Here is a 15,007-nt window from a genome sequence, read left to right on the forward strand (position 1 = left end):
GACAATGATCTTCATGGCATCATAATACTAAGATTGAAGTAGTAGTATACATATTTTGATGGTAAACAATAGCTCTATAATTTGATTTATGCCCTGCCCAACAAGAAGGAAATCATACCTGGTACTGAAAACCTAGCCAACTCCCCAGGGCTAGTGAAGACATGGATCTTGGAGAAGAAGATACAACTTCCACTTTACTAAGGCAGCATAATCCCCAACTACACTCTAAATATTTGTCCTTATACCCACAGATAAGTACAGTCCTCACTCCTCGACAAGGAAACTTCTCTTTGCAAGAGACAGAGACCATTACAGAAAACCACAACCAGTCAAAATGCAAAGTTGTAGCTCCCAGGCCCAACAGACACATCTACAAACAACTCCCACATCTAAGGCTCAGGGACCATTGCAGAAGAGGGAAGGAAGCTTCAGAGAGAGCCAGAGGATCAGGGAGTTTGCGGTGAGACTGTGTCTCCTGGAAATGTCAGAAGTTACAGCCGTAAAGTCTCACCAACGTGACTTACTGAACAAGGACAATACCAATAGACATGCCAAAGTAGATGGAGGAAAGCCAGGGAGGCCTCAGCCCTACACAAAGAACTACAGGCAACTAAGAAATGCTGAGTGAGAGAAATAGTCTTCCCCAGGGAAGAGCACACCAACTGGGTATCCAGTACCAAGTGGTCAGCCTGAACATGTGCATAAAAGTGACATCATATAGACTGAGCTGTATATATTTGGGAATATATATGTACAACACACACACACACATATACACATATACATATAAGCATGCAATAACAATTAATGAAAAAAGAGGCCATGAGTTTGAAAGAGAGCAGGAAGGGATATATGGGAAGCTTGGAGGGAAGAAAGAGAAAGGAGAAATATTTTAATTATATTATAATCTCAAAAATAAAAGTATTATTTAGAAAAACAACAACACTATGCTTGCTTATTAGAATCAGAATGACCAGAAGGAATGCATGGTTTCAAAAGAAAAAAATGAATGCAACATAGGGAAATGGTCATATGTTGTCTGTTCCCAGGCTCTGTAAGCAATTTTGTCTATGACTATACCCCTCAAAGGCCAGGAAAATACACAAGTACTGGCATCTTGGTTATTCACAGAGAGTGAGTACCTGAAGGAGAGGGCTGTCCTTTCACTACGCCATTTTTAGTCTTTTCTTCTGAGTTCATTACTTCCTTGTAGATAAGTTCTGTAAGAAACAATTGCCCATGTTATTATAACAGAAAAGCAACGACTTCCTTAATCTACAAACAGATTCACTAACTAATGACAAGTAACATCTCTATGGTGTTGAATGGATTCTTAAAACACTGAGGATTTTCAGTCTTCCATTTCTATATTTTCTTGCACTGTGCATGAAGCTTAAGCAAAGCAGATCCTTGTTATAGCAGTTAAGTAAGTAAATGTCTAAAAATAAATAAATGACTGTTTTCTGAATTGATCGTGATGGACTCCTGAGTACAAGAACTTAAATAACCTCATTTGCTTGTTTACTTGTTTCTTGGTTGGCTTTTGCAGTATTGGGGTCCATACTCAGGGCCTCATGTGTGCTAGGAATTTATCCACCCACGCCACCACCACCACCCTCCCCTGCCCCCGCCGCTGGGGACTGTGTTCCCAGCCAATGCCTTCACTTTTGGATGCTCTTGTTTCCTTTTATAGTTACTTCTTCCATGCAAATCCTATGGACTTTAAATTATAATCAATCCTTATAACTTCTGTCTCTAGTATCATCTTTCTTCCAGACTTATGTTGTGGACTTGTAAACCCAAGCACAACAGAAACCTGAGAATTAAAAAATCATGTTTTTCATCCCCAGACTGGCAGCCAATTTTTTTTTTCTTGTTGCTGTAGATCAGCCTGGAGATCTCTAGTTCTTTATGTTGCCAGATTTAGGTAAAAACCATTCAGTCCTACTCATCCCTTCTTGCAATGGCTTATATCCTCCACAGATACTTCTTCCTCCAGCTTAGCACGTGTCCTGTTCACATTGGCTGTGTCTTCTCACTTGCGACTTCACAAGCCCCAATAATGCCTTTGTGTTTCATTTAGACCAAAGCAACCCTTCTGCACCCCCGCACCCCTCCGTCTGCCATCAGTGTTTCCCTGACGCCACTTTCATGGGCTTGTTTTTCCATGTTCACCCACACGGTCCTTTGGATGACATGGTCACCCACATGACCAGTGGAATCTCTTTATAACACTCTGCTTATTTCTAACACTGGTTTCTCCCTGTCTCCTCCATCTGGTATTTTCCTTTTCCCAACTTATATAATGAATTCTTTAAAAGTCGCTCAAAATTTCCTTCCTTTTTTGTTCTGGCTCATTTTAATTTGACCAAGTGACACCATCTGTATTTGGATTCCTTAAATTCATTCTCCTCTGTAGTTAATTATATTAGTTTAACAGTTCTTTGTAGGTTTAGCTCTTTTTTCTTTTTGTTTCTTCCTCTGTATAATTTTGAAGTTACAGTATGAGTTTGGAGAAATTTTGCTGAAAAAATAGATTGATGCACTCACTCATTCATTTTTATTTAGGCGAGGAATGAGCCTCTGGGGTTCATATATCTTCTATGTTAACTCTCAAATCCCGTAAATTTTGTAGATTAATTTATGTGTTAACTATGTTTACTTTTTAAAACTCAAAATATATTTCAAACTCCCTTTTAGATTATATTTTGTTTATTTGGAGAGGGGAGGCACAGTCTGGGGATAGTATAAGGAAGTTGGCACTTTCCTTCCATGTGTGGGTTCAGGGATTAAATGAGGATTTTCAGGATTAGTACTCTCTCCACTGATCTATCACTCTAGCTATCAAACTTAATTTTAATTTTATATGCAAACATAGGAGTTTAATTTTTAAGTATTAAAATGAAGCTTGACCCTGTGACAAACACTGGCAATCAACACTATTTTGCAAAGGTGTCCATAATTAAATTCTTTTTAGTCTTAAGCAAATAGAATTTTTCTATTAATATAAAAGACAGATAAACTTTAGGAAATTTCAAAATAATTGCATTCTCATTTGTATTTCATTCACTTATTGTGGCACTGGAGACTAAACTCAGACCTTGTATATACTGGACACACACTGAGCTCCCACACCAGCCCCATAACAAGGCACTGAAACGTCACTTTTTAATGAAGTATTGTACAGGAGGAAGCTGTAGATACTTTCTTTGTATTGACTACAAGGCCTAACAGGACAGTTTCTATACTCTAACTTCCAGGAAAGCAAAATGTACATATAAGCACAGCACAGTCACCTTTCCATTCTTCAATGGTGTGCTCCCTCTCATCCAGCTGTTTATCATATATCTGAGGAGGAGGCTGTGGAACAAACACACACATTTTTTATGACAACCAATCCAAACACAACTGTACTCTCATAATTTGTGAAAATGCCTTGCCACTCTTTGATTTGGATGGAGATGGTACCCTTATATCAGTTTTGGGGAATAAATAGTAGTTTAAATGTTAAATTTCCCCCAAATCTTGTGGAAGAGTTCCTTACATATTGCTCACTAATAAGACAGCAGAACTCCTATCTTAAAGTCCCACTTCCCAGTGCCTTCATCTCTAGTCCCACAGAGGGACAGTGGCTGGACTGCATGTTTGGTGGCAAAGACCCTGAGTCAGTGTTCTCTGCTCACACAATCTGTGCAGAAACTCTCCCAGATGGACAGACCTTGTTTCGTTTTTAACCTATTCTAAAGAATCTACACCCAGTAAAACAGTACAAGTTCCCACTCAAAGAATGATTTGTATTAAATTAACCTTTTATTTTACTTGAAACATTATTACATACTTTAGATTTAGCCTCGCACCCTGTATTGAAATGGATTTACTCACTCCCCTCCGGCAGAAGCAATTTCTACTTTACTATAGAATGGGGTCACCTGGATCCCCTGAGTGGCCCCTGGGTTGCACTCCCTGAGGAGACTGACTTAATACAGTCACCTGATTCTTCCTGTATGGAGTTCAATTACAACAGGAAGTTTCCACGGTCATACACTTCCCAGGATGGCGGTCTTCATATAACCTGTCTGACCTCTTGTTCCTAATATGCGGACTTGGGGACATCTGCCACATTAACTAGAAAGCTCTAACTTAAGTGACATAACACAGAAAGGCAAACAAGTCTTGGAAGAGCACATGAGCACAAAGTGGATGAAGTGAGCAAGAGGAAATACGATAGCCAGCACAGACCAGTATAGGCAGGAATTACAGCGTCTCTGTTACTAAGAGATGAGGAGGCCTAGAATCCATTTTTGATCAGTACTCTAAAAGCAATAGTTTTTTGAGAAACTAAAAAAGTTACAGAATCAGAGGAACTCCCACCTATTAGAAGATGGATTTCAAAAAAAAAAAAAAAGTGTCCTTATAAGGAAGGTTTTCATTAAGAATATATGAACCAGGGGGGGAAGTGTCAAGATCATGATGGGGAAATCTACAGAGACAACTGAATCAAGCTCATATGAACTCATGAACATTAGACCGACAGCTGTGGAACCTGCATGGGAGTGGACCAGACCCTCTGCACATGGGAGACAGTTGTGTAGGGTCTGTTTGAGGGGCCCCAGGCGGTGTGATCAGGATCTATCCCTGGTGCATGAGCTGCTTTCTGGATCTCATTACCTATGGTCGGACACCTTGCTCACCCTTGATGCAGGGGGGAAGGGCTTGGTCCTGCCTCAACTAAATGTACCAGGTTTAGCTGTCCCCTTATGGGATAACTTACCCTTTTGGAGGAGGAGACGGTGTGGGGAGAGGGTGAGGGAGGAGGAATGAAAGGGGGGGTCTGTGGTTGGTATGTAAAATGAATAAAAAAAATAAAAAATAAAAAGATTTTCTCACACATTCTTGTTTCTGTGCTAGATTCATTGGCCCGGAAGCCACAACCAGAGCCAACTTTATTCAGATACAGCCAGCGGAGCAGTGCTACTCAGTAGTCAGCACATAGACAGTGAAGTAAAGGGAGGCTTGGCTCCACCCCAGAACCCCAGCGAGAGCCCCTAAACACTGACTGTGCACAGTGGAGGGACTGGAGAATCAGCGCTGCACTGGGGCTGCCTGGAGGACTGTCTCCTCCTTCAAGCTATAAAGGACTTACAAAGGAATACATTGATTTCCTGGAAAAAGGAGGCAAAACGGGAGCCATTTTTGAATATATATGAGACTGTTCTAAACTCAGCTCAGCAGAGCAGAGTCTGGATTTGAAGAGAGATTTTGCCACACGGCAGCTTGTCTGCTGTCCTCTCCCTGAGAATGTGAGGCAGTATTAGGCCTGCAGGACAGCAATGCTCAGACCTTTGTGCTTTGCTGGCCCTCCTCCTTCCTCTCAAAAAAGACGGCGCTCAGGATGCTGTGTGGCTGGCCTCCCCACAGAGGAGATTTTTCCATACAAGTTTCAAAATTGAACATGACTTAAGAGTATAGCTCCTGCCAAAGTTCATAAATGTCATTTTCTGCAACAAAGCTATTTTGAGGAGGCTTTTCTTGGCGCTTCAGCATGCAGATGTTACTGGTGTCCAAAGCACTAAGCACAGACTCTAACCACAGACTACAGAGGGAAGCAAAACACTAAGTCTAGGATCTTTGCTTTCAATAAACCAAGAGCGATGTTGGAAACCTTTGTGTTTGTGGTTACCATCCTAACATAAGGGTCCTCTGGTTTTTTGTTTTGCTTTTTTTTTTTAAAGTCTAGGTTTTTATTTTGATTTGAGGTTTTCCTGAAGAGAAGAAGCAGATGTTACCTATAGTGGAAGGGTGCATTCACACAAACATGTCACCTAAATGACAGTATAAAAGAGTTCTTGGCAACAATCTGAAGACAGTAGAGTCATACCCCGCGTACTCATCCACTCGTGCTTAGGAAACAGTTGTTACCACGTGATGTTCCCTAGCAACCCTGCCTTCACTTGCAGAGGGAATGTTCGGTGTTTGGTTAGTGAGGTATTCTCTTTCTCAACCTTAGTAAGTGGGAAGGATTTTCCATCGGTAGGGAAAATCCTATATATAAAAAGAAATAAGGGACAAGGGCAAAGAAACATGGCAACATTGTAGAGAATCACACCTTCACCATGAGTTAGTAAATATTATCATCCATTTATTAACCTATTAAATTCATTTATTCAATAAAAAGCTTAGGTTGTGTGACAGCTAGTGTTAATTGTCAACTTGACAGGACCTAGACTCTCCTGGGGTGGTGGGCATCTTTGCATGTCTGGAGGGAATTATTTTGAAGAGAAAGACCCATCTTAATTGTGGGTAGGACCTTCTCCTGGGCAGGGGGTCCTGGCCTGTAGCAAATGAAGAAAGAAAGCTGAATATTAGCATGTATCCACCGGTCCCTGGTCCTGAGAGTGAATATAACATACCAAGCTTGTTCAGGCTCCCTGCACCTTGACCTCCCTCCATGATGGACTGTACCTTTGAACTAGAAGCCAGAATAAATGCTTAAATTGCTTCTGTCAGAATATTTTATCTTATCAACAAGACAAGAAGCTAAGACTGGTGCTGAACATGTACCAGACTATACTTAAAAATGATACTTCAAACTGGAATTATTTGACTGCCAAACTCAATGATCTCACATTTAGAGAGTTTTTCATTCTTCAAAACTGCTACAATATACAGAAAGATCTAATTAAATTTGAGACAGCATCTAAAAGGTTGGAAAATATAATGAAATATCTTCAGTACCAATATTGATACTGTATATGACCAAAAGAAAAGGGGATAAGTGTGACAGGGGAACACATACAGGTCTTACTTATACTCTCTCAATTATCTTTGAGAGGTTAATAAATGAAGATCATTATTATCTTTCTAGTTAGGATTAAGCTCCTTCATTTTCTGAGAAGCCATAATTGTCTAGGCTGCTTCTACACACCTTAACAATCCTCAGAATCGAGAAACTGTGGTGAATTTTCAAATATATAACTTGAAGTCAAATGACTAATTAATGATATAATTTTTATTAAAATCCAAGTGTAAATAATTATCCAGACAAAATGGAGTTAATTCTAAAATAAATTATAGTTTAGAAGAGCATAGACACATAGCCAATGTGGTAACCACATTTCCCACTTTGCCCCAAAGAATGCTCATATCCTTTTAGTTACTAGGGCACTTTGCTACCCTCACTATGTTAAGATGATGAACTGGGAGATAAATGGTGTTGTGAGACGCTGTGTTAGAGATCTGAGATCTATAATTGCATGACAAATTAAAGATAAATGAATGATTTTGCATTTTGATATTTTCCCATAACTCAGGTTTAAACTATTACATCTATAAGTTTTGGTTCTCCAAGAAAGCATGGCAGCATTTTCTTCCAATTTTTCAACTTTTCAGAACGTAAAACTCAGAATTGGGGAGGTGACTAAGTCAGAGGTTCTGAGTGATAACTGCTCTTCCAAAGGGCTCGAGTTCAGTGAATAAACCTTTTTTTAAAAGGATATAAGATTTAGCTCTTGGAAGAAATAGTGTAGGAGAGTGCGGGTCTCCACACACACCAGGGGTGGAGGAGCACATCGCCACTTGTTATTCTGTGCTGTGCTTACTGGCGGGAGCCACTCTTTACTGAAGGGATCTCTCTAACCACCACCTTCTCATTCTCCAGTTCACCACCACAAGAGGAAATCTTCTCTTTCTTCTCACTTCATTGTGTCCCACATTTTTAAACAGAACTTCTCTGTTGAGCTTCATGTGTCGATTCATTCTGTGCTTATCTTCTAAACAACTGGTTTGGGTGGTTTCACATAAGTTACCGAAGATAGTTTGGTGAGTGCCCAGAACCACCTTGAGTCAATTTGCAAATGAAAATACAGAAACACAGAGAGAAAAAGTCATGTTTTTCATGATCAGAGAGAGAGGTAATTAGAACAAAGCCATGGATAAATCTTAAAGTTTCCCACAGGAAAAGACAGAGTGAATGAATCCTTATGAGTTCCAGAAATATTAAATTGGATAATTTCACACTTACAAAATATTTTAATTAGGACAAGATTTAGCCTGCAACTCTGATTTCTAATTTCTGTCCCAGTGTTCTGTCTGTTAGTTCACATGTGACATCTGGAAACCATCACACAATGGTCAACACTTAGATTCCTAAATGCTTTCTGTCAGAGTATCTTGGACATCAATACTTCTCCACCGACTCTTACAGCAGATGAGAAACAGCAACAGGAAACCTAAGCTGAGCAAAGTTCTTCCTTTTATGCATTTTGGGATAACAGGATATCCAGCTTTGAATCTGACATTTTGACATTTTCTTCTATAATGGTCATGTCCTGACCTATACAAAAATCGTCCAACTGTTGGTGTTCGCCTCCAGCCTGTTGTCCTAATCAGGCTTCTCCAGCTTTCTCTTTACCTCTGCCCTTCAAAATATGTCAATAAAAGACTTATAGCAGCATGTATGTGCATCCGGTATTAAGTTAAGAGGTATCGCAAAGTAAATGATATCCTACTAAATTGAAACATGCTTTGTTTTCCTCTTACAAAGCTTGGCAGTTTATTACTAAAAATGCATGTCTTGTTGAAAATTTTTAAATAAGAAAGGTATTTTAAGAAAGGAAGAAAAAAAGAGAGTTATATTTAAGAATATATATTTATATACATACATATGCACGCAATAACAATGAAATAAGAAGTCATGAATTTGAAAGAGAACAAGAAAGGATGTGTAGGAGGTTTGGAGGGAGGAACAGAAAGGGAGAAAAGTTGTAATTACATTAATCTTAAAAATAAAAACAGTAAACAAGAAAGAAAGAAAAACCTACCAATCATATACTATAGCCGGCAGATGTCCTTAAGAAATAAAGAAGGATCAAACCAGTTTAGACAATCAAAAGCTTTAGGAGTCCATCACTATCATAAATGTTTTACAAGAAGAAAAGTGTTGTTAAGCTGGAAAAGAATGTGTTAGTCCGTAACATTTAAGTATGCTGTCAAAGCATAAAATACGTCATAGGGAAAAGTTGGAGGCAACATTGTGACTACAGTCAACAACCATGTATTGTATTCTTGAGATCAGCAAAGAAACCATAAGTGCTCTCACCACACAAAATGATATGAGCATATGAGGTGAAAGTGTGTCAACTAGTCCTGTTAACATTTCATAATAAAGACATATTCCACCACACACAGTAGATGTGCAAACTTTTCAAATAGGCCAGTGCCCCTAGGTTGGGAGTAGTAAGTATATGCCTGACAGCCAATCCAATGAGCTCTTCTTAAGCGTCTTACACTGTGTTCCTAGAGCAAGTCCCGAGAGGGACTCAGGTGGGAGGGACCACTTGCAGCAGTGGTCTTAGGGCATCGCAGAATAGAAGAGGGTCACTACGGAGCTCTAAAGGCTAGGGACGTCCCTTGTAAGCACTTTTTTTTCATTCCAGTGAAAGACTGTGCCATCAGGGAATGAACACCAGGCAAGAAATGACAAGCTCAGGGTCAGTTTTCCTCTAAGATGTTTGGTTTGATTTGACTTAGTGTTGGGAGGGATGCCGAAGAACTAGTGCACCCCATGGCCTGGATATGAAGGAGATGAGAGAGAAGCACCGAATGACTCCTGACAGCTGCTGGATTGTGGCTTGAGGTGGACAGGCTGAGAAGAGGAGGAAACTGTGTGGGTGGATTAACTCACATCAGTACTCAAGATGCTACTCTTGAAAGGGCAGTCATAACCCCAGTAACTGATTCAGAGATCTGGAACTCTGAGGAGCTATACAAGCCAACATATATGAAAAGGGCCAAGTGGAAGATATGTTCTCAGGGGAGGAAAGAAAACAGAGCTGAAAGGAAAGAGCTGCACACATAGTCTAAGGAAAGAGAAAACCCCGGAATGTGGAGAATGTGTTGTCACCATGGACACCAAGGGGAAGAGGTGTCACAATAGAAGAATCTTGTCCTCGATAGCACCGAGAACAGATATGCGAGGGGCCTGTTCTCCTTGATCTTGCCACATGGAAGCCCCTAGCACTTTTGGAGAAGGCAGCTTCAAAGCCCGAGAAATGAAACAGGTAATTTATCATTGAACAAGGACTACCTTCAGTAGAAGCGTGAGTATAAAGGTCATGACATCGCCAGTTAAGGGCAGAATATAGCTGTTCGAAGTTAGTATTGACTTTGTTCTTTGAAATGAGAACAGATGGAGTATGCTGAGGTATTAAATAACATTCTGCATAAACTGGTAGGGAACGCACAGAAGAGACCCAAATCCAGAAACAAATACTACCATCCAGAGTGCTGTCCTAGTTTTTGTCTGGGCTTTCTGTAATTGACTCTATCATCAGTTTTCTCCTCAACATCTTCATCATCCTGTTAGCATTTCCAAGAAGCTGACTTTCACACAGTGCTTTACTAGCCTTTCTGCCAACCCTCTTATCTAGATGTTCATGTGAAACACGAAGATCAGACATCCTGTCAGTCATCAGAGGCAGCAATGTTTTAACCCACACCTATTTGAATATAAATTTCATGGTATTTTTGGCCTTTCACCAACTCTGGGTTAATGATATGATTCCTCTCTGTTTAACTTGTTAAAATAAATACGTATTCAATAAAGTTTTATTAGGCAAATAAATCAACATAGAATGCTATGGGACAAGGTTAATACTATTTTCAGCTGGATGGGGGCCTCCAAATGCTGTTAATTACAATTACAGATTCAAGTTCAGTGTCTACTGCAGACCAGGCCCAGCATAGTCATTGTGCTATGTATGCTGCTGCCACCTTATGGCTGTAGAAAAGAGGACACAGCAGGGAAAACACTCCCGCTTTATTGTTTTCATCAACTAGTCCTAAGGCAAGCTTTCTCTGCCGTGGCTGTGTGTTCGGATTACCTGGGAGCATGCCAACGCCCAGGCACTAGGCTAGAGGTTCTTATGCAATTGCTCCAAGGAAGGAGTGCTTACAAACTCACCCAATGGTAAGACTGCATAGCTGTGATTCATGACACTTTTCTCATCTCTGTTCACACAGTTATAAAATCAAGTTCACCTAGGTGTCCCTTGGGTATACCGATACTAAGGAAAACACATGACAGCCTTCAGTGGACTGTACGTCTTGGTAGACTGAAATGGTCACTGTACAGGAAGATCAGTGAACATGATATCTGTACCCTGTAGCCAAGGGCAGCCTTCCAGCAGAGAAGGCAAAGGGGACTTCTAAATCACTCAACCACAGATTCCCTAGAAGGGACATGGGGGAAATGGATCAGATGTGGGATCCCGACCAGCACGGCGGTGGGGCTTGAATGGTGTCCTTGTGCCAGCCACTTGGTTTGCAATGAAATCATTTTACATCTTACTTTACTAAAGAGAAAACTAATTCTAAATGCTCACTACGGGGTATATCAACAAACTTCTGTTGAAAACGTCATTGTGAAGTGTACTGTGTTTCCTAAAGGGTTTCATATTAAGAAAGCAAGCAGTCATTGCTGGGAGACATCACAGCACTAAATGATCAGGGGACCCTTCAAAAGCCAGCAAGGCATATATTAATTATGGTGTGAACTGAATGTAGTTAGCTTCATGGGACAATGCCCTAGAAGTCTGGAAGAAGTCAAGTTCTTTTTTCCTACTTTTTATTCTGCAGGCTTTTTTTTTTTTTTTTCAGAAGTCAGTGTGATGGTTTGAAAGAAAATGGCCCCGAAAGGGAGTAGCACTAATGGGAGGTGTGGCCTTGTTGGAAGAGTTGTGGTATTGTTGGAGGAAGTGTGCCACTGCGGAGGCAGTCTTTGAGTGTCATATATGCTCAAGATACCACCAGTGTCTCAGACCACTTCCTGTCGCCTTCTGAGCAAGATGTAGCCAGCACCATTTCTGCCTGCACTCTGCCATACTCCCAGCTACCATGCCCCCCACCATGATGATAATGAATTAGATCTCTGAAACTCTAAGCCATCACCCCAATTAAATGTTTTCCTTTATAAGAGTGGCCATGGTCATGGTGTCTCTTCACAGCAATAGAGACCTTAAGTAAGACAGCTTAGAAATTGATTCTATTTTCCTATCAAAAAGCTTAGTCATGTATAAGAAACGGAGATTGTCTTTACTGCCCCCATTAAATCTTTTTCTGATTCTTTACCTGAAAACACTCAGACTTGCACTGCCAACCACACTTGCCCACACCATCCATCTGTTCTTCATTCATTTATTTCACACATATTTATGAACCAACTGCTACATGTTAGTCATCCCAGAATTCCACCTCCTGGAGCGTCAATATAATTTAAAACTCCTGTAAGTTATTACACATAGTTCAGACTAAAAAAGGCTTGTTACCTAGGCAAAGGGCAGAATTTGTTTTATTCCTGCATAAGAGATCAGAGCAGAGTCCTGAATCTCAGCTGTGCATCAGAATCACATGGTGTGGTGGTTTGAATGAAAATGGCCCTTGTATTCATGCTTGAATACTTGGTCCCCAGTTAGTAGAACTATTTGAGAAAGACTAGGAAGTTTGGTCTTATTGGAGAAGGTATGTCAGCATGGGTATGCTTGAAGGATTCAAAAGACTCACGACATCCCAAGGTGATCCTTGCTTTCTGTTTGTGGATTGAGATTTGGGTTCTCACTGCTTCTCCAGTGCCATACCTGTCCTCTGCCACGTTCCTCACTATGATGCTGATGGGCTCCATCCCTCTTCCTTCTGTAATTTCTCTTAGTGTTTTAGTTTGGTTTGGTTTAGTTAGTTTTGGTTTGGTTTGGTTTAGTCTGGTTTTAGAGACAGGGTTTCTCTGCATTGCCCTGTCTATTCTAGAACTCGCTCTGTAGACCAGGCTAACCTCAGACTCAGAGATCTGACTTCTTCTGCCTCCCTGGCATTAGAATTAAAGATGTGAACCATAATGCCTGGCTGCCTTGGCATTTTATCACAGTCATAGAAAAGTATCTAAGACCAATGGTAAGTATGTAAACATGTCTTGAGCTGTCTTCCTATGTCTACCCTCAGGCTTTCGTTAGTTCTAATCTGTTACTACAGCTGCATCTTCTTGCCTTCCATCTGCCTGTCTTCCACTGAAGTTCTGCTTTGCAAAGAAAATGACTTGTTGAAAGTTTAAAACTGAATGGTGTTCTCCAGCTTCTCTCACTGGGGAGAGGGTGCAGGGTCCACAGCGCTGTTTCCTTTTCTGGCTCCTGCTTCCAGCCCAACCTACTTTCTCATCTGTCTCCATTCAGTTAACCTGGAGGTTTGCAATTCTCCTCACCTCTTCTCTCTTGCAATGAGTGTATATGTCCTGACTTCTGCCTGTCTTCTCTACTTTAATACTTCCATTATCCTTCACACTTGTATTTAGAGATTAGTCCCTCCAAGGAGCTTCCTCTAATGCATGTTGCTAAACGGAGTGTTTTTCTATGCAATTCTATTATATTGTGTTTAAAATTTGAACTATTTATTACTCAATATATACTCTTCAGTATACTATGGTACAAATAACAAAGAACAACGAATGCCCCTTTCTTCAGCTTTGCTTACTGCTGTGTAGCTCTGTACATCGTGTAGAATAGATATTCCCAAGTGGGAATAATTACTATGCTCAGAATGTATGCATCCAAACTTGGGAAAAAAATCTGTCAATTAGCAAAATTAACATTCCAACTGCTGAACATACAAAGAGACCCAAGTTTTACATAGCTATGCATAGGAGCCACATGTTTGTCAAGGCATCCTTTAAAATCCATGAGACTCTGGGGTTACAGTTTAATATAAACTATTCACTAACAAATATTTAACTGATTACTAAGATCCAAACTGTATTTTAAGTAGTTGAGCAATGTCCCAAAGGGTCCGTGCTATCTCTCTTGGTTGATCTTTAGTTCTATGTATAGTATCAACTGCAGGGAGCAGTGTTGACACCAGCATGGCCATCTCAAGGCCTCCAATGTCTCTGCCCCATAGGTGAGGCTCAGCATGATAGCAAAGCCTTTCTCACGGATCCAAGTGCAAACAATTGATCATGGCACACAATAACTGGCAACTGGTGCTTCCTTGTCCCTGATGTTCACAGCCTGAAACTGCTTGCCCATTATGTTGGCTATTTTTATGTCAACTTGACACAAGCTAGAGTTATTGGGGGCAGAGGGAGCCTCAACTGGGAAAATGACTCCATAAGCCCAACTGCAGGACATCTGTCTTTCTTTCTTTCTTTCTTTTTTCTTTCTCTTTCTTTCTTTTTCTTTCTTTTTTTTTTTTTTTTTTTTTTTTGTCTTTTTGTTTGTTTTTTTCGAGACAGGGTTTCTCTGTGTAGTTTTGGTGCCTGTCCTGGAACTCACTCTGTAGAACCAGGCTGATAAGATAAAAAGGGAGATTATGGAATATACTTTTAAAAAGGAACTACTTGTTTTAAATAAGAGAAGTAATGAAAATTTTTTTTGGTCTGAGTTTATCAGATGTTACTGGACTGGACATTGTTAATATATATAATGGAGTTTTTATCTGAATCTGTCAAATGTTAATGGACTAGACATCATTAATGTAATCTTGACTGTGTATATTGTATATACTTACTGTATATAATTTTTCTTGTATTAGTTATAAGCTTTTTTTAAATTTTAGACAAAAAGAGAGGAAATGTGGTATTGTATTCCCCCAGATATTGTGCATGCTAATAAACTTATCTGGGGTCAGAGACAGAGCAGCCACAATATTAAACATAAAGGATAAGCAGTGGTAGCACACACCTTTAATCCTAGCATTCCAGAGGCAGAAATCCATGTGTTCAAGGATACAGATAGGCATGGTGACTCATCATGCCTTTAATCCCAGAAAGCAAGCCTTTAATCCCAGGGAGTGGTGGTAGAAAGCAGGAAGGTATATAAGGCGTGAGGACCAGAAACTAGAAGCATCTGGCTGGTTAAGCTTTCAGGCTTTCAAGAAGCACAGTTCAGCTGAGAGCCATTCGGATATGAGGACACAGAGGCTTCCAGTCTGAGGAAACAAGACCAGCTGAGAAGTTTGCCAGGTGAGG

The 15,007-nt window shown here is 40.3% G+C and overlaps 2 protein-coding genes across 17 annotated transcripts in view; one reads left to right on the forward strand and one right to left on the reverse strand.

Moving 5' to 3' along the window:
• Nucleotides 1-15,007, reverse strand: part of Mapk10 (mitogen-activated protein kinase 10) — a 266,659-nt gene that overhangs the window by 14,298 nt on the left and 237,354 nt on the right. For all 16 annotated transcript variants that reach the window (XM_059274830.1, XM_059274827.1, XM_059274829.1 and 13 more), the window contains 2 exons: nt 3,297-3,360; nt 1,143-1,220 (listed from right to left, as the gene is read on the reverse strand). In XM_059274830.1, coding sequence (XP_059130813.1) covers nt 1,143-1,220; nt 3,297-3,360 — 142 coding nt within the window. The remainder of the gene's footprint in view (nt 1-1,142; nt 1,221-3,296; nt 3,361-15,007) is intronic.
• LOC131920479 (mucin-4-like) overlaps nt 9,926-15,007 on the forward strand; it is a 41,520-nt gene continuing 36,438 nt past the window's right edge. Inside the window, exon 1 of the mRNA XM_059274820.1 lies at nt 9,926-10,058. The gene's annotated coding sequence lies outside the window, so the exon portion shown is untranslated. The remainder of the gene's footprint in view (nt 10,059-15,007) is intronic.

Source organism: Peromyscus eremicus, chromosome 10 (genome assembly GCF_949786415.1).
Source record: "Peromyscus eremicus chromosome 10, PerEre_H2_v1, whole genome shotgun sequence".
In the NCBI taxonomy this organism is placed as follows: domain Eukaryota; kingdom Metazoa; phylum Chordata; class Mammalia; order Rodentia; family Cricetidae; genus Peromyscus; species Peromyscus eremicus.